The 21,881-nt window shown below is 53.5% G+C and overlaps 9 protein-coding genes across 9 annotated transcripts; 5 read left to right on the top strand and 4 right to left on the bottom strand.

The window, feature by feature from the left end:
- Positions 1 to 242: 242 nt before the first annotated feature.
- Positions 243 to 1,983, bottom strand: PDH1_2 (ATP-binding cassette transporter CGR1; the record flags this gene model as incomplete). Its single annotated transcript, XM_064840287.1, has 2 exons — positions 243 to 1,640; positions 1,699 to 1,983. The coding sequence occupies 2 exons, from the start codon at positions 1,981 to 1,983 to the stop codon at positions 243 to 245; spliced, it is 1,683 nt and encodes a 560-aa protein (XP_064692167.1).
- Positions 1,984 to 2,555: 572 nt separating this feature from the next.
- Positions 2,556 to 4,334, top strand: LTS14_007596 (uncharacterized protein; the record flags this gene model as incomplete). The annotated part of the gene is made up of 2 exons (XM_064840288.1): positions 2,556 to 3,167; positions 3,279 to 4,334. 2 exons carry the CDS (start codon positions 2,556 to 2,558, stop codon positions 4,332 to 4,334), a joined length of 1,668 nt encoding a protein of 555 aa, XP_064692168.1.
- A 361-nt stretch (positions 4,335 to 4,695) lies between these two features.
- LTS14_007597 (uncharacterized protein) lies at positions 4,696 to 5,822 on the top strand (the record flags this gene model as incomplete). Its single annotated transcript, XM_064840289.1, has 2 exons — positions 4,696 to 4,765; positions 4,858 to 5,822. 2 exons carry the CDS (start codon positions 4,696 to 4,698, stop codon positions 5,820 to 5,822), a joined length of 1,035 nt encoding a protein of 344 aa, XP_064692169.1.
- Positions 5,823 to 6,111: 289 nt separating this feature from the next.
- Positions 6,112 to 7,542, bottom strand: LTS14_007598 (uncharacterized protein; the record flags this gene model as incomplete). The annotated part of the gene is made up of 2 exons (XM_064840290.1): positions 6,112 to 7,048; positions 7,103 to 7,542. The coding sequence occupies 2 exons, from the start codon at positions 7,540 to 7,542 to the stop codon at positions 6,112 to 6,114; spliced, it is 1,377 nt and encodes a 458-aa protein (XP_064692170.1).
- A 3,069-nt stretch (positions 7,543 to 10,611) lies between these two features.
- On the top strand, positions 10,612 to 13,521 carry LTS14_007599 (uncharacterized protein; the record flags this gene model as incomplete). The annotated part of the gene is made up of 6 exons (XM_064840291.1): positions 10,612 to 11,185; positions 11,236 to 11,291; positions 11,342 to 12,337; positions 12,396 to 12,757; positions 12,815 to 13,174; positions 13,233 to 13,521. The coding sequence occupies 6 exons, from the start codon at positions 10,612 to 10,614 to the stop codon at positions 13,519 to 13,521; spliced, it is 2,637 nt and encodes an 878-aa protein (XP_064692171.1).
- A 618-nt stretch (positions 13,522 to 14,139) lies between these two features.
- LTS14_007600 (uncharacterized protein) lies at positions 14,140 to 14,905 on the top strand (the record flags this gene model as incomplete). Its single annotated transcript, XM_064840292.1, has 2 exons — positions 14,140 to 14,291; positions 14,362 to 14,905. The coding sequence occupies 2 exons, from the start codon at positions 14,140 to 14,142 to the stop codon at positions 14,903 to 14,905; spliced, it is 696 nt and encodes a 231-aa protein (XP_064692172.1).
- A 726-nt stretch (positions 14,906 to 15,631) lies between these two features.
- CIT3 (citrate synthase) lies at positions 15,632 to 17,105 on the bottom strand (the record flags this gene model as incomplete). The annotated part of the gene is made up of 2 exons (XM_064840293.1): positions 15,632 to 17,002; positions 17,058 to 17,105. 2 exons carry the CDS (start codon positions 17,103 to 17,105, stop codon positions 15,632 to 15,634), a joined length of 1,419 nt encoding a protein of 472 aa, XP_064692173.1.
- Positions 17,106 to 17,624: 519 nt separating this feature from the next.
- On the top strand, positions 17,625 to 19,418 carry ICL2 (mitochondrial 2-methylisocitrate lyase; the record flags this gene model as incomplete). Its single annotated transcript, XM_064840294.1, has 1 exon — positions 17,625 to 19,418. The coding sequence occupies one exon, from the start codon at positions 17,625 to 17,627 to the stop codon at positions 19,416 to 19,418; it is 1,794 nt and encodes a 597-aa protein (XP_064692174.1).
- Positions 19,419 to 19,614: 196 nt separating this feature from the next.
- Positions 19,615 to 21,804, bottom strand: LTS14_007603 (uncharacterized protein; the record flags this gene model as incomplete). Its single annotated transcript, XM_064840295.1, has 1 exon — positions 19,615 to 21,804. The coding sequence occupies one exon, from the start codon at positions 21,802 to 21,804 to the stop codon at positions 19,615 to 19,617; it is 2,190 nt and encodes a 729-aa protein (XP_064692175.1).
- Between the last annotated feature and the right edge of the window lie 77 nt (positions 21,805 to 21,881).

A 21,881-nucleotide genomic window follows, 5' to 3' on the forward strand; every position in this document is an offset into this window, starting at 1 on the left:
CACCCTCAGATGCTCATTGATGATACTAGCAACTATGGCAATATGTAAGGGACTAATGGCAGAAGCAACAGTCTCCTGGCAATCACATGTTATATCTCCTCCCCAGCGTCAGAAGTCTACAATGGACATGTGCATCCTCGTTTACCTTTAGGCAGCATTCATCAGCAGTGAATCAGACGAATTACGTATGAGGTCGTGACCAAAGGTTCGAAGATCTATACATCCCCTTCCGTCTACCATATCTACTGTGGCCCAACCTTATCAGTAACATACATATCCATATAAGTATCCACCTCAGTCTTATACAGCTCCTCGGGACTATTCCCCAAATCCACCAACTTCTTCACATGTCCCTCGGAGAAATGCGGCTTCAAATGATTAAGGTACTTGCTCAGGATCTCCGGCTTCGCCTCCTCACGCCTGAGTCTGTGTCCCAACGGCGCCTCCACAACCACCTCCTCCAGCGTTGTGCCGTCCTTCAGTCGCACGGTCAGAGCGTTGGAGATCGTGCGCTTGGAGGGATCATGGTAGTCCTTGGTGAACGCAGGGTCTTCGACGCACTTGATTTTCTGGCGCAGACTCTCGACCAGAGGGGATTGAGCGGCTTCGCTTGAGTCGGGGTAATCGCTTGCTACGAGGCGGTTGAAGACAAACATGACGGCCACCATGTATTGCACGCAATGGTCGCGGTCGGCGTAGTTGTCCATGGGCTTGAATTGTTTGTCAATGATGCGGATACAAGCTTCGTGGGTCCGGTTGGTGACTTCCTCGATGTCCTCTGCCGTCTTGCCCATCTCCTTCAACTTCTTGTTCAAGCGCTGCGCAGCCTCGATCGCAGTTTGGGAGTGGAATTCAGCCGGGTAAGAGACCTTGAACAGCACGTTCTCCATCACGTAGGAGCCATACTCGCGCTGGAAAGCGAACTTGGCGCCCTTGAAGTTGACGTCGTAGAAGCCCCAGGTGGGCGCTGTGAGCACGGTCGGCATCCCTCCCTCGCCCTTCATCACTTTCAAGCACAGGTCCACGGCTTTCTGGCAGGCGTCTCCCGCAGCCCAGGATTTACGCGACATGGTGTTTGGGCTGTGGCGGTATGTGCGCATGCTCTGGCCATCCACCCAAGCCTGGGAAATGGCATCACGGGTCTGAGCCTCCGAGAGCCCAAGCATGTTCGCCACGACGGAGGTGCTCGCCAACTTGACCAGAACGACGTGATCGAGTCCGACCTTATTGAAGCTATTCTCCAACGCCATCACGCCCTGGATCTCGTGCGCCTTAACCATGTACTCCAACACATCCTTCACAGTGAAGATCTTGCCTCCAGCCAATTTCTCCGCTGAGCCGGATTTGTTCGTCCTGTTCACCCAGTCCGCCACGGACAGGATTGCACCTAGGTTGTCAGATGGGTGACCCCATTCGGCTGCTAGCCAGCAGTCGTTGAAATCGAGCCAGCGGATCTGGGAACCGATGTTGAAGGCTCCTAGGACGGGGTCGAGGATGTAGGGCGTTCCTGGCACACGTGTTCCGTTCGGAACGATGGTACCGGGCACGACGGGGCCGAGCAGTTTGGTGCATTGGGGGAATTCGAGGGCTTTGAGGCCGCAGCCAAGGGTGTCGAGGAAGACGAAGCGGGCAGTGTCGATCTGGTCATGTGTTAGTGCCCGAAGTATACGCAAATTGTGAAAGAGTTTCTGCGCATACAGCTAGATCACTGTTGACTTTATAATTCGTGGCGTAGCTTGCCATGTCCACGATTTCCTTGTCGAACTCTTGTGATGCTGCCGGGGCGGCCATGGCATCGGATTTGGGAATCATGGTTGTGGAGAAGGCTCTTGAGGCCTGGTTTGTCGCTGCTAGGATAGTTCGTGATTGGAAGGAGGTTTGACGAGCTGCTGATCGGGACAAGGTGGATAGTGGAGCTCCTCGTTGACGGAGAGCTGCTGTGCGGGTGGAGCGAGCGAGGGAGCGGACGGCGAGGGTGGACATTGTCCTGGTCTTCGAGGTGAACAATCGTCTGTATGAAGTCACGGGCACTGTGAGTTCTGTCGAGCTCTGGAGCTTTTTGCTGTGATCTACAGGACAATGCTCGGTGATAGCTTGGTACAGACGGCCATCTTTTTGCTCCTCACCACTGCTGAGAGCTTAAGCCGAATAGTGCCTCGGATACATACAGCCACGCCAATGGTTAGGGCTGACCAATTTCCGCGCCGATGTCGCTCATGACTCTTGCGTTGCCTTGCTCGTACTATGGCATGACAACGACAATAACATTAACTTGGCCATGTGATAATCAGCCAATACTTCTTCGGCTTGACGTCGAAAATTACTACGCTTACGGCCCAGCGAGAACTGTCGAAGTCATCGAGACGGACTTGGTGAGCGGGAGCATCAATGACGATGATTTCCGGTCGAGTAGGTAGTGCATGTAGTGAATATTGCATGACAGGCTCACCATGTGATGTAGCAAGCATGAGTATGGTTATCTTTGTGTCACATTCTCTCGCACGCTACTCCATACCGCCTGTCTTCCTCGCGCTAAAGATTAAGGAGCTGCCATCATGGCCACGACCCAGCAATATGCTCCGCCACCAGGGCTGCCTCCAGGTATGATGGGATCTCACTCGGACGACGACGATGAGGGGATTCGAGATCCAGCTATAGCGCAAGTTGTAAGCGACATCAAAGACTACCAGATAACGCACGGCAATCTGCTCAAAATCGTCCGCTTCGAAGAGCCGACTCGTGTACCAAGTACAGGCGTGAACATAAGCTGCAAGCCAACACCTTTCCCTCGAGACATGTATGACCATGCCATGGCGCTTCAGCAGAGTATGAATGAGCTCTACATCCATGCACTCTCCGACACGAACTGGCTTTATTCCGTACTGGCACCTCAGATCGAAAGCGAACCCGAAGGTGTGATGGTGAAGCTATGGGGTGTCTACTTGAAATGCCTGGAGGCCGGTCCGGTACAGGAAATGACTTGTGGTATCTTCAGAAGCGATTATATGCTTCAAGAGGAGGCTCTCAGGGGCGAGGGTGTCGACGGTGAGGCTAAGGTGAGCTTGAAACAAGTGGAGATGAACACGTTCTCGTGCGCCGGAATCTGCCATAGTCAGCACGCTGCGCGTATGCATCGTTATTTCCAGGAAAGGAAATCAGCCGAAGAGGTATGTGGTCCTTTCACCCTGTAGCTTCGACTCTTGTCTACATGTTCCGCCAGCCGATACCTATACAAAACTCCCTGAAGAAATGAGAGAAATGCTTACAATCGCTCTTAGGCTCAAGATACTGGACCAAGCAATACCCTGCCAGCGAACAGTAACATCTCATCGATTGTCTCCTGCTTGGCAATGGTACATCAAAGTTACCTTGAGCAGCTTCGTGTAGGGCCAACAGCTGCCACTGGAGCCCGCGACGAACCAATCCAGCATTCTACGTGCGTGCTCGTGGTAGTGCAACCTTTCAACTTCAATATCGCAGATGAGAGACCGATTGATTACGGATTGTGGGAAGATCACAAGATCCCATGCTACCGTTGCGAATGGCAGGAGGTGCTCTTACGTACTCGCTTGGGGCCACACCGCGAGCTACGGTACAGACCTAGTAGTACTGCTAAGGCATTCGAAGTCAGCGTCGTATACTACCGCGCCGGATACGACCTACGTGAGTACATGGACGACGCTGGTGTAGAGACTCGCTTTACGCTCGAAACGAGCAGAGCAATCAAATGTCCGGATGTTCTTGGCCACTTGATAGGCTTCAAGAGTGTTCAGCGGGCACTCACTGAGGCGGGTGTAGCGGAGCGCTTTCTGCTGTCTGAGCAGGCGCGAGATCATGCGGGAGCTTTGAGAAGTACTTCCATGCCCATGTACGCCCTGGACGACTCCGTCGAAGGCATGCGAGCACGAGCGATCGCTGTAGATCCTGCGAGAGCAAAGGACTTTGTTCTCAAGCCCAACTTAGAAGGCGGTGGGAATAATGTCTTTGGCGAAGATATCCCTGAATTCCTGGCTTCGATACCGGATGACGAGTGGCGTAAGTTCATCCTTATGCGCCTCATCACACCACCAGCCAGAACGACGGGAGTCTTAATTACTAGCGAGGATGTATACGAAGGCCCGGTGGTATCTGAGCTAGGTGTGCTGGGGTTCGCTATGTGGCGATGCCATGGTGCTGGTCGAGGCAAAGGGAAGGCCAAAGAAGGCATCAGTGTCGAAACAAACATCGTGCATAATGAGATGGTGGGGTGGACGTTCAAGTCGAAGCCGAGAGAGGTGAATGAGATGAGTGTTGTGAAGGGGTATGGGAGTTTCGACTGTCCGATGCTTGTGTGAATCGTCCATGAAGGTTGGACATGTGTACGCAGGGACTTGGTTGGGAACAATAACTCCAGATCTATTCACAAATATCATGGACGAGCAAGATCATTCACGCCATGCTAAGGCAGCAGTCGATCTATCGAGGATTCACGTGCGCCTATTCACCTCACAGGCGGGAAGCTTTGTAGCCTGCTGGATGCTCCAGACACACCGGCACTTTGTCACCACCACGGCACGATCGTTTTTTGAGCCGAGATAAGAAGATCGTTCTTCTACTCTACCCTTTAGCTAAAACAGAACGAAAGTAATTGAGCACACCACGAGGAGGCACGTTGCCCCCTACGATATCTCAGATCGTCCGAAGTTCTTAGCTAGCATGGTCTTCTTCTCAGCCAGTATCAGCCTATATGCTGAAGGTCGCGAACGTACCTGGCGCTACGAGATAGGTAATGGAGGCACGCAAGCAAAGAAACCAGCACCAATCACAATCGCACGGAAAAGGCCACAAGTACGGATGATACCTCAGGATCGTCTACAGGAGCTGGCAACGAGGGATCTGGCTATGGCAAAGGAGAAGCTTGTGCACGATCTACTTCACGGCGTGGAAAAGCACAGTGTGAACTACTGGGGGAGTCGGACATCACCTTTGGTTTGCTGTCGGCGGAGGTGCAGGAGCTGCAGAGATCTTTGCGGCAGAAGAGAGTGACCACGTCGAGACCTGGCGGCATTGTGCACGACGAGGAGTATTGGACTCGATTTAGCGACCGGCTTAGTTTGCAAATGCTGCAAGACGCATATAAGCCTCATTACCAACCCGGCTTTACGCAGCTAAAGACAGTCACCTCGATTGCTCGTGGGGATGCCGGGATGGGTGGGAGCTGGGTGGAAGTAGAGACGGATCCGAGACATGCTTCTGCAATAGCAGGTCACGCTGCCGTTCACCGTGACAGACATTTTCGAAGACTACCTCAGATGTTTGCCACTCCACCAGAGCAGATCTCTCTGTCGAGCTCTTCAAACAGCTCGATCACCTCAGAGCTCTCGGACGAGAGCACAATGCGACCTGACTGTTTGGATGATCCTTTTGGTCCGCAGCCGGTCGTGCAGAGAGTAGAAGCAGAGTCGAAATTGCGTGAGTCGACTGCAGAGTGGAAGAAGTCACAGGTCGAGTCTGTGCATGCTTTGTATGAGCATTTGAGGATCAGGGATCAGGTTCGAGAGAGGGTGGCTGCGAGTCAGAGTTCTAAATGCCCAGCTGAGGATGGAAATCGAGCGGTTGTGTTTGATGAGTCCAAGGAGGTTCTTCATACAAGCGAGCACGAGTCCGCTTTACTGGACGGAGCTGCGCGGTCGGGCGCAGAGAAAGAGGAACTTGCTCTTGCTACATCGACCGTTTCTATTGCGGATGTAATCGAATCGTCCGGGATGATCGACCTGCTCGGGGGTACCAATCGTGGGAGTGAGGATGTCATGGACGAGGACGACGAGTGGTTGATCTTGTGATCAGGCGGCGAGGATGTGCTTTACGTACTGTATGGCCGAGCTGGGCCACATACTAAGCACACGGATTATGACAAGATCGAGTGTGGCGATTGGAAAAGTGGTTGAAGCTCTCAAGCATTGGAAGTAGGTTTGAAATATGATATCGATCATGCGCATTAGCTCTATCTGTCCTCTATACTCTCTTGACATTGTACTGCATATTGACCTCAACCAATCCAGTGGTATCGAACCTCAACCTGAACGCCATGCCTCCGCAAATGTACATAATTCAAAGCATATCTACAGCCACCTAGCAGCCATTGTAGCCCTTCTGCTGCCACATCTTGACACTCTTGACTTGCATCTCGCCAGCGCCTTGCTTCTGCCAGGTCGGGTACCACTGATTCCTGGCGTTCCAGAAATCGCGCTTGGCAGTAGGTGAGGCATCGACCCACGGCTTGCCCTCAACACCATCCTCGAACCACCCGTTAGTGCCGCCTACAGCGACGTTGAGGATGAGATAGAAGTCCTGGTCGAACGGTGTGGAGTCTTCACCAGTCTGGCTCCACGGATCGACGAGACGGGTGCCATTGGCGTCAGAGGGAGGGAAGTTACCCTTCTGCCAGAACGGCTTGTTAAAGTTGACGTAGGCGACTTGTAAAAGGCGGGTGTCGATGTAAGTGAAGAGATACTTCTCCGACCATTCGAGACCATAGGTGTGGAAGCCCTTGGCGAAGGTCGTGTGCAGAGCTTCGCGCTTGACGTTGTTCTGGTACCAGCCATCGTTGCTGGAGTCGGGACCCCAGTGAAGAGTGGAGGAGACGATGTTGTCACCACCTTGTGGGTAGGTGTAGTTGTTGCCGCGAGACTCCATGATATCGATCTCGCCTGACGTGGGCCACGGTCCGTAGGTGTCATTGTTAGGCAACATCCAGATGGCGGGCCAAAGCCAGTCGCCAGCTGGAAGCTGGGCTTCGACTTCAACACGGCCGTATCTGATGCTTGCGCCAAGCTTGGTGCTGAGACGGGCGGACTTGACTGGGTTGACAACGGTGCCGTTCGTGATATTGGTCACGGCAACACAGTCGAGCCAGTTCTTGGTCGAGCATGAGCCGTCTGCGAGCAAGTTGATGACATTGTTTGTTTCCATGAGCTTCTGATCTTGCAATGTGGGCTTGATAACCAGCATGCCGTCTTGCACGAACGCGTTCTCGTCGGTGTTGGTTGTCCATTCGAATTGGCCGTTGCTATGACAGGTCAGTATGTCGATTGATCGTCTCTGATGGGAAATGCATTCTTACCCATAACCACCGACCTCGACTTCCTTAGTCCACACCTTGGAGTTGATACCTTGAGAGAAGTTGTCATCCAAGACCGAGCAGTAGACGTGGTTCTGCACGCTCGAAAGTCCATCGTAAACCAAGAAACCGGTGAGTGCAAGACCAATGAAGATGCCGATAAGTGGAATGATGGTCACCCACTTCTCCTTGGGGTCCTTTCGATCCAGCCAAGGTCTCTCCTGTTGGCCCTTCTGTATTCGACGGGAGTGGAAGTATCTAGGTGCGGGAGCGACCTGGAAACCGCTCGAAGAGCCCATTGCTGAAGCGGGCATGGAGCCATACGGGGATGAGAAAGGATTCCTGACTGGAGCCATCTCTATAGGATCGCTGTCTGGGGTGCCAGCACGGGGCGTTGTGGCCGCCGTGGTGGTTGTGGTCGCAGCATGGTGGCCGTAGTCCATCACTAGTGAGAGCGCTAAAGGCGCAAAGAAGTCGTGTGTCGGCGACCTTTCTGTTTGTTCAACGTCGTGTGTAGAGCTGGAAAGAGAGGTGGAGGAAACGCAAGGCGATATGAGCTACGATGAGGGCAGGGCAGGAGGAAACGCCGACGAGCCACGGCTGTGGTCACTATATCACTTATCTATCTTGAGTCTGGTTGGCTCACAAGTGGAGTAGCGTGCCTTATGGACGGGACGAGCTGTCTGAGATGAAATGTCTCGCCAAGCCTAACGAGACTTCTACGTTGATTACCAGCTCCAGCTGGTGTGAAGTCTATGATCTGTGACAGGGGTGCCGCGCCGGTAGACTGCCCAGCAATTAGTGGTGGCCTAAAGAAGAGATGGTGGATCTTGCCATGAGACCAACGCGGCTGCTTTGGGTCGTGTTCCCACTGTTCAACACAAGCGAACATTCTATTGTGGCGGGCCAGGCAATAACTGGCATGATTGGAGTCCGACGCTCCATGTCACCGATTTTGCTCGGAGCTAGCGCCTATGAGAGTTGATATCGGATCCACGAAGTTCGCCTAGCTTTGGTGATCTTTGGGTGAGGGGTGCAATCGCTCCGATGCTGTTCCTGGCTTTGCATCCCGAATCAAGTACAGCACAGCAGATACCATGCGGCTCTAAGCACAGGGGTCTTCCGCTCGGCAGCGGCACAGGCGTGGCAACTGAGATCGTGGCGCAAGTGGCTTGAAAGCATGAGTGGCCTGCATATTCTTGCAGCGTTGAAGCCGAAACTCATAATATCATGCAATATAGCGATAACTCAACGCTGCCCGGTCGCTTGCGAGGGGCTATGGAGCTGCCATGTCATCTATCACTTCAACATCTCGACAAGACCAGTCTGGCTGCTGTGGGTGCAGGGATGCCGAGCTTGAAAAATGGACATCCTGACAGATCTGCAGGAACCACAAGGACAGATCGAAATAGCGCTTCGTGCATTGAGCCTGCAGGCACGAAGGTTTCCGTGTCCACATGGATAGTCGCACACTGGTGATACGTCTGCAGCACGGGATGCTATCAATACTTTTGACCCTCGACAGTGTCGATCATACGACAAGCTCAGCAAGACAATCTTTCAGTATCGCAGCTAATCACTATCGATATTAGGTGCATATTGCGAGAGTGACGAGCCTGTTACAACGGTTTATGCAGATGTTCGAAGCATAAATCATGAGTAGCGTCAATATAGTAGCTAGCGCCTCTGTAGCGGCGAAAAGACTTTGCACGGATGTACGGTGTAGCCGGGACGAGACGGAAAGTCGAAGGATCTGAAGTCAGGTTGAGGGTAGCGCAGTGTGGCGCCGTTAGCCAAGACGTTTTTAGAACGTCACTCTATGCTCCAGACATTACCAGCGATAACAGGAGTCATGGTAAGGCTGTCAACATGCAGAGCATCGCGTCCTGCAGGCTCGACTCCTAAACACTGATATGGTTTGACATCAGCATGTTGCCTTTGGACCCTACTGGCCCGCGAAGGTTGCCAAAGATAGTGGCGGCAGGATGATCATGCAGGCACTGCACGACGTCGACCCGCGTGCTGGCCATACAAAGCAATGATCAGATCTTTGGGTCTGTCCCACATGCTGCAGCCTATGCAGACTGTCACTCCCCGACCATAGGAATGAACGGCCGATTATGTGCCGGATCGAGCTCGACCATTTGCATGACGGCAAATGCAAATTGCATTTCACGCCAATTCCTGGCTGTTGAGTTTGAAAGTGTATGTCGTGAGCCAAGTTCTGGCAAAGAGTTTACTTGCTGTAGCAGCGGCACGTTGCGTTGGGTGGGCACTCTACCTTATCTGCGCTGGCCCGACAAGTTCGTCAACGTTCCGCCCGAAAGCTCCGCAATTGCGAAATCTGGCATCTACTTTCGCCTTTGCAATTGCGTCTACGGCGTCAAAGACCGGTTGCGCGACCATACACGAGTTTTGAGCCGTGTCGTGGAACATCGCAAGGCTGGCCAGGGACCACAAATTTCTGCGGGATCTATTTATGTAGGCGCGAGCATCTCCAAAGGTTACTGGATTGTTTGGGCCGCGGTCGCTGCACTTCTGCTGCATAACATCGAGTGGACGTGGACAATGTCTCAACCATGAAGAACTTGTGGGCCAGCGGGACGTCTGCGGAGCTTCGTATTCATTGCACACTGTCGGCGGGGATGCGATATTGCCACGGATCCGATATTGGGTTCAATGCCTCTTATCAGCGGCTGCAAGATCACAACTTCGCTTCCTGCAACGCATAACAGCCACCATATATGCTACATAAAGTGAACGTACAGGAGGGCACTGCGCCGTTATGTTCTTTGTGGCTTGTCAAGCCTGAAACAGCCTTTGGGTTGCTTCCACGAAGCAATCGATACTGTGACTACAACTGTCTACTAGGTGTGGATCCCAGATGGAGTGGACTCTACGTCGTTGGCCAATGCAGCCTCGCAACCTTTCTTGGCGCTCTTGCATGAAGCCCGATACGGCACTATCTTGGGCTCGTTTGGCATTCGCCCGCTGTCAGTTCTGCAACAGGCGAGTCCCAACGACCAATATTTCCTGTTTTGGATCCGATATAAGCAGGGTCGTACAGTGCTGTGCCGTCTCAGTCTCGACCCACGGGCCAACTGATAGATCGTCGTGCTGAGGGAGCCGGTTCGGGCACTCGCATACTGCCACATGGCAAGCATGCCCGTTGCACAAGCTCGTGGCACTTTAGAGCCGCTCGCCACCAGAATTCCACCCCATCAATATCATGGCACGGACGTTGTGGCTATTAGCGGTATCTTGGTCACTCGGATCGTCCCTGGCGCCTGGACTTGGACTCGAAGCAAGTGCATTGTGGCATATCCTTCCGTTTCCTTCCCAATGTTCTGGTTCCGCTGATTCTGTACCACCTTCGTTGCACCTCACTTTCGCTGTCAGCCCTTGTGGCATCATACACTCGCTACTAACCTGTTTACACAAGGACTTCTACAAAATTCCGGAATCAAGTTCATATCATTACACTGAGCTTGCTGTGAGCTGTACTGCCCGCCATGGGCATCGGAAGCTACTTCAAAGCCTCAAAGAAGGCAGGAAAGGATGGCCCACCACCAGCATCGACTCCTGTGGCAGCAGAGCCAGCTTTCGACGAGAAGCTACCAAAGCCATATGGACCATACGGTTATGGCTCATCACGAGCCTCGCTATCACAATCAGTGCGCTCTCAATCAAGACCGCAGTCATTGATGGAAGATATCAAGCATGAAGTCATGGTCAACTACCTGTTCCAGCAAGGATGTGCTCGAATGTGGTTTGGCGATAGCTCGGGTGAGACAGAGGGCATCCTCATTCGCAAGACCAAAGCCAGCTACCTGGCCTGCCCACCCGACCTCATCCAAAGCGCTCTTGCTTCTGGAGTGCGCGCTCTCAATCTACCTTGCGCCATGACTGTCAACAGCAGAGTCATCAAGACTTACCTTGCTTGGGCACCTGACGCTATCGACGTTCCACTAAAGGGTGGCCTTCGTGTGCAAGTGCTGCCATCGATGGAGTATCTTGGTGCAGCAAGGAAAGCACAGTCGGCAGCTTTCATTGCGAATGAGGGCCTACTTGTCGTGTGGGATGATGGTAGGCAAGACATTATCAAGTTGCCATTGGAAGGTACTGACCTTTTCTAGATACCAACAATCTTATCCCAAGAGCAGCGGCCATCGAGGCAGAGCTTATGGACCTGGTACGCAAGACGGACGAGATCAGTGTCGATCAATGCTAACACAGACACAGATCTGGCAGACTGGCAGCGATGCTCAAGTTGAAGAAGAGATGTCGGACGAAAAGAAGCCACCGCGTGTCACAGCTCTTGAAGTTGACGAGGAGAGCGGTGAACTTCTGCCAGAGAAGCGACCAACCCATCTCCAGAACACAGTCCTGGTGTCTATCACGCTCTGCCTGATCATTGTCATGCTGGGCTCGGGCTGGAGACAGCTCGTAGTCGAGACTGTGGTCGACAAGAACTATATCCGCCTCGCCTTCATCCTTTTGACGCCAGTCCAGGTCTTCTTCACCCTTTTCTTTGCCCAAGTCATTATTGGTTGCTTGGCACAAATCGTGGGGCCAATCAAACAGATGAAGACAAACAGCCGCTTCTACTCTGCAATGCTTCCGCGACGATTGACGCAACAGGAACTGCCTCACGTTACCATCCAGTGTCCAGTCTACAAGGAGGGTCTTGCTGGTGTCATCATGCCGACCGTACGATCGATCAAACAAGCCATCTCAACCTACGAGCTCCAGGGTGGTAGCGCCAACATCTTCGTGAACGACGACGGTCTCCAGCTCCTCGACGAGGAAGACCGCCAAGCACGCATCGACTTCTATGCCGACAACAGCATTGGTTGGACCGCCCGACCAAAGCATAATTCCGATGGATTCCTCCGACGTGGCAAGTTCAAGAAGGCCTCGAACATGAACTTTGGCTTGATGCTAAGCTGCAACGTGGAGACTAAGCTAGCAATGCTCGATCGACCTGAAATGTGGACACAGAACGACGAGGCTTTCGAGTATGAGCGTTGCTTGCGCGAGGTGCTTGAAGAGCATGGCCGTGCTTGGGCTGATGGCAACATCCGAATTGGCGATTATATCCTTATCATCGACTCCGACACCCGAGTACCTTCAGACTGTCTGCTTGACGCTGTGAGTGAAATGGACCAATCTCCTGAGGTCGGAATCATGCAATTCAGCTCCGGTGTTATGCAAGTCGTTGGTGACTTCTTCGAGAACGTAAGTACCGGACAGCAGCAAAGCAACTCTCAAACTCTTACTAATGTAATGTGATTAGGGTATCACATTTTTCACCAACTTGATTTACACTGCCATCAAATACACCGTCTCCAACGGAGACGTCGCTCCCTTCGTCGGCCACAACGCCATCCTCCGCTGGTCCGCCATTCAAGAGATCGGCTACTTTGATGAAGATGGCTACGAGAAGTTCTGGTCCGAGGCTCACGTCTCAGAGGACTTTGAAATGTCGCTTAAGCTGCAAACCAATGGCTACATTATCCGTCTAGCTGCTTGGGCCGGAGAAGGCTTCAAGGAGGGTGTCTCGCTCACCGTGTACGATGAGCTGGCTCGATGGGAGAAATATGCTTACGGCTGTAACGAGTTGCTCTTCCAACCGATAAGGACATGGCTATGGAAAGGGTAAGCTACCATGCTGGTGAACTCTGGATTGAGCGTATGCTAACACAAATTCGTCAGACCTTTCACGCCCCTCTTCCGCAAATTCCTCTTTTCCAACATCCGCATGACTTCGAAAATCACCATCATCTCCTACATCGGTACATACTACGCTATCGGCGCTGCTTGGATTCTTACAATCGCCAACTACTTCGCTATTGGATGGTACAATGGCTACCTAGACAAGTACTACATCGATTCCTGGAAAGTCTGGTTCTCCATCGTCATCGTCTTCAACGGTCTCGGTAACGTGGCACTGGCTACCATGCGATACCGTATCGGTGAACGCAGCTGGTTCGGTAGTCTGCTCGAGAACCTGAAGTGGACATTCATGCTCGCTGTTTTCCTTGGCGGATTGTCCTTGCACGTCTCGCAGGCACTGTAAGTCCTTCCGCCTTCCAAGCAAACGTTCTTTGCAGTCACTGACAAATGCTCATAGTCTCTCACACATGTTTGAGGTCAACATGACCTGGGGTGCTACCTCAAAGGAAGCGACCGAGACCAACTTCTTCCAGGAGATCCCTCGAGTGCTCAAGAGCTTCAAGTTCAGCATCATCTTCTCCCTCCTCGGCATGATTATGATGATCATCCTGGCCTGCGGCAGCTTCATCCCGTATAGCTGGCAGATTAAGGATTTCATTGCCATTCTGCCTATGGCGACAGTGTGCGCAAGTCACTTCTTACTGCCGATTGCGCTGAACCCGGGTATGATGCAGTTCACTTTCTGAGAGGGATCAATTGCGACAACGATTCGTTGTCGACTGTTTGCTCGCTTCGTTTGCGTCGCATGAAATGGCGTTTTGGTTTGGTTTTGTCTGGTTTGCTCCAGGCCACGATGATATATGGCTAGAAAGGATAGATCATGGCTGGACTCCTTGCTGGACAAATAGATACCCACGCTCGTTTGCGAATTTGTATAGGCATGACAGGACAAGATATTGTACAAAGGTTTCTACAACATGGCTGGGCACTCTTCTGCTCCACTGTTCCTACACTCGCTTCGACACACGACATATCCTGAAAGACACTCAGAATGCTTTCGTCGAGAACGTCGAGGTCACTGATTGGATGTGAGCGGTCTTCGACAAAAGCTGCGTTCGTTGATCACGGTATTCGCCATGATGCAGCTCACGCTATGGCCATCATTCACTAACATACGTCCGTGCACCAGGCCCAAGCTCCTGTTCCTTCCTCTGCAGTCACCAGCTGCACGTTACACAAGCGCAAACGCCGTATAAAAGACACGACCGAGGACTTTGAACCTCCACTCACACCCACACACTACTCTAGGAGATATCAATCTGGAAGTCTTCCATCCAACCATGTCGACCCACTGCAACGCAACGATGTCGAACGACCAGGGCGAGGCAGACCACGTCTCCCCACAGAAGCGGGAAGGCAGAAAGGTCTACCATCCTCGCTCCTTGTCTATGCCAAGGATGCTCTGTGGCGACTCCTGCCATTCATACCCCAACGATCCGCAGAAGGAATACGAAGAGTAAGCAATCATCTGGCCCTCCGCATCTCCCACACCGATACACGCATACTGACTTCTCCTTCTCTTGTAGACGCAAGTGGTGCAATCACCCAAAGATCTTCCTCGACCGCCGGAACGGCACGCTCGACAGTTTCCACCAACGGATGGTGAACTGCACCTACTGCGATCCGAGGCGGGAACGCCCTGAGCTCAGCACTCAGAAGTACCTCGCCAAGATGGAAGAGGAAGCGGCGAATGGGCCACCCCTCACATTCACCGAGCGAATCCTGGCATCCGCCAAAAGGAAGACGAAGCGAGCTATCACTCGTTTCCTGGATGCTCATCACAGTCTCAACGGCACTACGGCACCAGAAGCCGGCATACAGCCTACTTCAGGTACAGCTCCGCCACCCAAGACGGAGCAGAAGATCACCCACGACACTCTTTGCTTGGACCAAGCGGAAGAGGGGAGAGAGACGGTGGGGCGGCCGAGCACAGAATCCAGGAGGAGCCGGACGAGCTTCATCAGCCATATCGGTATTCCTGAAGATGCGATTGATTGGCAGGCTCGTGGGGATGCGGACAGGGTCCCTAGCTTTGGGACGTGGACAAAGTCGAGGGAGAGTGAGCAGTGATATGTCGCTCTGAAGCGAAGGAAAGTGCCGCAGTGAATATAGTGGCCGTTGGATGGATCCAGCGATAGAGGTGGTTGGGGAGATTCACAGCGATCGATCGGTGTGATCGAAGGAATCGGTTGCAATCGCAGCGCAAAACGTCCCAATCCCAATTCCTTCCCAAGCAGTAGCACATGAGCAAACCAGGCATAGAGGTCCTCGCTGGAATGCGGGGACCATATGTTCCAGCGGATGGTTGCTTTCGCAATGCGATCAGTAGCAACCTATCTCTCCGCGAGAAGTGAGCCCACAGCTAAGACAAGTGGCGACTGGTGGTGTTTCTGCGGAAGCCATGAGCCAGGGACTGGATGTTTGTCGTGATATGGTCAGTAGCGGAAGATGTCTTCTTCAGCTGAAGGACTAGAGCAAGCATAATGGCGACCGATAGTGTATAGCGATCATATTGGCCCGGGGAAACGGGTTTGTTGGCGGATTAAACAACGACAGGTGATCTCACCCTTCGAGATAGGCTTCGAGCCAGCGTATAGGCCATCGACTGTTTGTCACCAAGGTGTCGGGTTCGACAAGTCCGGCAGCCGAGCACAATGAACGATAGTCGGAAACTCGGTAGAGCAGTCGCCTAAGACCTTCGTATGAACAAGTGGTGAAATTCCCTGCTTTCTGTCCAACACAGCGCTATATACAACCCCAAAGTCGTCACTACACCCGCACCATCTCAACCCACCCCTAAGCCCCACCCTCAGCCGCAGCAAGCAACCCCTTCAAATCCATACTCTTCGGCCTCTCAATCGGCAACCCCAACGCCCGATCCCAAATAAGCTGAGCCAGCGGCCCCAGCCCCCTACTAACCCCAAAAGTAGCCGTATAATACAACGTCTCCTTAAACCCATAATGATGGAATAACACCCCACTACTACTATCAACATTAGGGAACGGATTCTTCGTCTTCCCATGCTCTGTCAACACTCCGGGAGCAATCTCCGAATTCTTCTTCACGAGCTGGAAGACCGGATCGGCGGCTATATCTGGCCGGGCGGAGGCGAAATCCATGAGCGCTTCAAACCGGGGGTCGGGTTTGCGCAGGACGGCGTGGCCGTAGCCTGGGATGACGCGGCCGGATTTCAGCGTTGTCCAGAGGTAGTTTTTCACGTCTTCTTCGCTGAAGTTTTCGCCGACATGTTCTTGCATTTGCAGGATCCAGCGGAGGACTTCTTGCGCGGCGAGGCCGTGGAGCGGGCCGGCTAGGCCTTGTAGGCCGGCGGAGTAGGAGAGGAAGGGGTCCGAGAGGGCGGAGCCGACGAGATGGGTAGCATGCGCCGAGACATTTCCACCTTCGTGGTCGCCGTGGAGGGCGAGGTACAGACGCAAGAGGTCCTGGAACCCTTCATTTTCCTTCCCGCCTTTGCCCAGCATGGCGGCGTAATTGTAGGACCAATCCTGACTCTCGTCGATCTGAGCCGGGAGTGCTCCGCCGCCACGATAGGCGTTCTGGTAGATTTTGGCGGCTACGGTGGGGAGTTTGGCGAGGAGGGAGATGGAGTCGTCGAAGGTGGGTTCCCAGTAGTCGGCTTTGTTGAGGCCCTCGGCGTACATTTTGGCGAATTTGCTCTCGTAGTTGAGGGCGGAGACGGCGCAGGCGAACTGCGTCATGGGGTGGAGGTCGGTGGGGAAGTCGTCGAGCATTTTCTCGACGAAGGCTGGGATGGCGGCTTTTTGGGCGAGTTCTTTGGAAAAGGCGCGGACTTGGTTTACGCTGGGGACTTGGCCGGTGAGTAGGAGCCAGAACATGCCTTCCGGGAGCATTTCAGTCCCTGAGGTGCCTTTGGGGAGTTCATTCTGGCAATCCTTGATCGTCTTGCCGTGGAACCGAATCCCTTCGTTGGCGTCTAGGACGGAGCCCTCCCAGACCATGGCTTTGAGGCCACGCATGCCGCCGAGGGTGTTTTCGATCTTGACATCGCCGATTTTGGTGGAGGAGACGGCCTTGACTTTCTTCAGTAGTTCTCGTTTGGCTGGGATGATCTCTTTGAGGGTGGTTTTGAGGTCGGGTTCGCTGGTTGCGTAGGCGCGGGTGGAGTTTAACGTGAGGTTGGAGAGCTGGCGAGGCTGTTAGTATGGCGGCTATCCTGTGTTATCCACTTCCCTGACATACTCTCGAGGCTCTCAAGGCCCTTGTCGCTGTTCTCGTGGACAGAGACATTGTGGACTACTGCTGCTCAATGGCTAGTTCTCTACCGACCCCGCTCCTCTTCTACAGCACTACAGTCCACACAGCTATTGCAGTCAAGGTGTTGGATGGAGTATGAGAAATATCCTGACTATTCAATCGCCCGACACCGGCATACACAGTCTTAGGAAAATATTCTTGAAGCTCTATGCATAGCTGCAGCATGATGGTAGAAGCTCTTACTTTCACACCCCACCCCATTATTATTGACTTTCCGACGCCCGAACAGACACCTCGGCTAGCTGAGTCAAACCGCGTCTATCCGTGCAATGGAAAGTTGCTGCCGATGTCGCTCACGACCATGTATCTGTCCGACGCGACAAGCACATGCTCGTCGACACGCGAGGAAGTGGACGGTCTTAAGCGGATTGGTAATTGAAGGGAAGCAGAGGCGAGAAGAGGAAGAGAAGGATGATGTAAAGCGATAGCATATCTTCCCATCACAGTATATCACTATTCTCCAATACCAACCACCACCCCATCGACGACACCATGTTCCGCCCCGCCGTCCGCGCTTTGAGGCGACAGCGACCATGTCCACATAACCTCATATCAGCCACTCGATCACAGTTCATACCCATACTGGCCCACTCCGCACCCATGTCGACCTCCACCACCATCTCCCCACCCCTCCCATCCACCCAAACAACAGATGCCTTCCAACTCCTCCCCGAAGCCAACAAACCTTCCTCCGAAGACCAGATCTACGCCGATCAGGTCAAGCAAGTAGAAGAATGGTGGTCCACACCCCGCTACACCGGCATAAAACGGCCGTATTCAGCAGCAGACGTGGTATCGAAACGAGGCACCCTGAACCAGACATACCCCTCTAGCTTGATGGCGAGGAAGCTCTTCGATCTCTTAGAAACGAGATTGAAGGAGGGCAAACCAGTCCACACCATGGGCGCCATCGACCCCATCCAAATGACCCAACAAGCGCCCCACCAAGAAATCCTCTACGTCTCCGGCTGGGCGTGCTCGAGCGTGCTCACAACCACAAATGAAGTCAGTCCGGATTTCGGTGACTATCCCTACAACACCGTGCCCAATCAAGTCCAGCGACTCTTCAAAGCCCAACAACTCCACGATCGCAAGCATTTCGACGCCCGACGCTCCATGTCCGCCGAGCAGAGACAGAAGACCCCATATATCGACTACCTCCGGCCAATAGTAGCGGATGGCGACACCGGCCACGGAGGCCTAAGCGCAGTGCTGAAACTCGCAAAACTCTTTGCCGAAAACGGAGCAGCGGCCGTCCATTTCGAGGACCAATTGCACGGAGGCAAGAAATGCGGACATTTGGCCGGCAAGGTCATAGTCCCCGTCGGCGAACACATCAACAGACTCGTAGCCGCACGCTACCAATGGGATTTGATGGGGTGTGAGAACCTGGTCATCGCGCGCACCGATAGCGAAAGCGGGAAACTTTTATCTTCCGCTGTGGATGCACGGGATCACGAATTCATCCTCGGGACTACCGAGGAGGATCTGGAACCTTTGGCGGAAACGCTCCAGATTATGGAAGGCTCCGGTGCGACCTCAGCCGAAATCGACGCTTTCGAGGCGAAATGGACGAAAGAGCATAAACTCGTCACCTTTGACGAAGCAGCCACATCCCACATCGACGCCTCCGGAGGCGATAGCGCGGCCTACCTCTCCAAAGTAAAAGCCGAACCCAACACCCCCCTCCACCGGCGCCGCAAACTCGCCACGCACCACGCCAACGGCAAACCCGTGCATTTCAACTGGGACACGCCGAGAACGAGAGAGGGATTCTACCACTACCGTGCCGGCCTTCCCGCCGCGACCAAAAGAGCGATAGCCTACGCACCCTTCGCCGACCTCCTCTGGCTCGAAACAGCCGACCCCAGCGTCTCCAAAGCCGCGGCCTTCGCTCAAGAAATCCACGACGTGGTACCCAACAAGAAACTCGTCTACAACCTCAGCCCCTCCTTCAACTGGTCCGCCCACGGCTTCTCGGATGAGGATCTCATAAATTTCATCCCAGATCTCGCAAAACATGGTTTCGTTCTCCAACTCATCTCCCTCGCGGGTCTGCATAGTACGGCGACCATTACGGCGGAATTGGCCCGGGAGTATAAGACTAGGGGAATGAAGGCTTATGTGGATTTGGTGCAGAAGAGGGAGAAGGAGTTGGGGTGTGATGTTCTGACGCATCAGAAGTGGTCGGGGGCCACTTATTTGGATGGGATTATTGGGAGTATTCAGGCGGGGAGTTCGGGGAGTCGGAGTATGGGGAGTGGGAATACTGAGGGGAGTTTTTAGACTTGTTGCTTGGGTTTCAGTTGGGGTGGGGCGGGGTTGGGTGGGATTGTGTAGTTTGTGTATATATCATGCCAATGGGACAGATTGCTGCCCAAGACCTTTTCTTCCTTGCTTCTCGGCCTGAACGTTTCGGGGTTCTGTTGACGTGGTTTTCGGGTTCCCCGTGGGCTATTGGACCAGACTGAATCAAATCTCATCAGATCAAGCGTATGCGTCGGTCTTGCTGTCCAGCCCATGGGAGTGCATGCTCGGCCTCTGTTAGTCGGCACGTCTGATCGGCGCAGTACTTCATCTGAGCCGCGTAGACGAGACCAAGGCGTCGGTATGTCTGCGGTGCACTGATGCTGGTGGCGCTCTCCGTTTCATTCTCGTTAGCAGCGCCGCTCTCGTATGGGATGTCAGCACTCTCTACTCGTTCGATCGCGAGCCCGCAGAATTTGTATGCTCGGCGGGTCGTACAGTGGAGGAGTGGGAGAAACGATATCGTTGATGCTTGGTGGGTGGTTATGTCGACCCAATCGTTGTAGTCGGGGAAGAAATTCGCTATGCTGTGCCCGTCTACCACGGCATATGTTCGATCTCCTTGCTGGCGTGTCGAGAACTGCATTAGTGGCCCTTCGAGCACGATGTCCGCTCCTGAGACCTGGCCATAGGGGTCTAGTCCAGCCTTCGTAGCGTGGGCATGCAGGATGCGGATGAGAGGATGGTATTCGTGCTCGCTGCTGAGGTAGTTCATGGTGAAGAGTGGGTGGTAAATGGTCGGCTGGTCGACGCAAGCCCATGACCACGAGGGAGCCCTGTACACTGCTGCGCGAGGCTGAGTGACGGGCTTTTTGACGAGCCATTGTAGACTGTACAATAGGTGCTCTTCCCATAAACCAGCGAGGTATCGATCATTCATCAGTCCCGCGCACCTCCTCGCCAATCCAGAAAGCGCTGGCAGACGATCTGATGAATGGGTGAGATCGCAGGAGGAGTAGATCTGCACGATGGAATACCAGATCAAGTATCGCTCGCGCGCGTCCTCGCGGTCGAAGTTCAAGATGGGTTTCGGATCGATGTGGTTTTCCGCCTGCCCGCTGTTGATGGGCTGCCAGATCGACTCGAAGTACATCTTGGCATTGCATTCGAAATAGAGCTGTTGGGTGCCGAAGTAAAGGACGCGTGGGGCTAGGAGACGTTCTTGAAGGATCCAGCCACGACTCGAGAGAGGTGAGTTGGGTTCGCGGTGGGGGGAACGATCAGATGCTGTTGAGAGAGGAGAGAGGGTGACGAGGATACGATCGTCGTCTCCCTCCCCATCGTTCTTGGGGAGATAGCAAGGCGGTAGGGCGGGCGGAGGTCGTGGAAAGTAAAAGCCGGCTGTTGAGGAGCCGGCTCCAGGTCCGGCGATCACGGCGGCGGCATCGGAGTAGACATCCTGCATGAGTGAGCACTCTGTTTGCCAGTCTTTGGAGCTGTCTTGTATGATGCATAGAGAGTCTATCCAGAGATATTGATAGCCTAGGCAACGAGTGGCGAACACGGCATGTTGAAACGTAAGTGGTAACGAGTCCAGGGGTATGCACTGTAGATGTTGCTCCAGGTTCGTTGTAAGTGTCCGAAGTGATTTGGCATTGCCCCAACAATGGCTGAGTGCTATATACTTTCCCGCACGTCCTGATGTGATGTCCAATCGCACGTTAGATCCCGTTGATCCGGATACATCGATCACGCGCGTGGGAAGGGTGTTGTCATATGCAGCCGGACAGATACTGTGCTCATCGGAGCATGTTCGTATCCATTCCGAACACAACTCAATGTTAGGCTCCAAAGTGACCTGCCGACCTGTGACCCAGCTATGTCGTGGATTAGCCGCGATTAGGCCCAGCCAAGGACGAAGATCTTGTGAGTGGCGATGCAACCCGGATTTCTTAGCCAAAGCGGCCTGCGGGACATCTGCCGTTTTCCACATGCTCAATCGTTCCTCTGGGTCGTCGGGTGGACGTGTGTGTCGTGTATAAACCAGTCCATCATAGCGGTTGGGATCCGTGGACCAATTCTCGACGTGCACATAGGTCAACTCGATGGCGAAGACGAACTTGCCATCGGGATCATTGTCGTCCAGATCACGGTGGTAGGCTTCGACTTCTACGATTGAACAGTCGCAGAACTTTGCATACTCTGTCAGTAGAGCATGACGGAACAGGGTGCATAGTCTGCATCCCGCAGCCACGCTGGCTTCGAGAACTCGAAAGGAAGGGTGATGCGGTTGCGAGTAGTGGCAGAGACGATTTTGGTTGTCTGCTGTCTTGAGCAGATTACTAAATGTCAGCTCGATGCACAGTCTACACAGGCGATCGTTATCGTCTGCTTGAGCACTGTGGCTGAGAGCAAGCAAAGACATGGTAAATCTGCAAGGCCATCACGTGTGTATCGTGTCGAAGGCCAATGTCTTGAGACAACCACAGCAGGCTCTCTCTC

The sequence above is a fragment of the Recurvomyces mirabilis genome, assembly GCF_035927965.1.
Source record: "Recurvomyces mirabilis strain CCFEE 5264 chromosome Unknown scaffold_21, whole genome shotgun sequence".
Taxonomy (NCBI): domain Eukaryota; kingdom Fungi; phylum Ascomycota; class Dothideomycetes; order Mycosphaerellales; family Teratosphaeriaceae; genus Recurvomyces; species Recurvomyces mirabilis.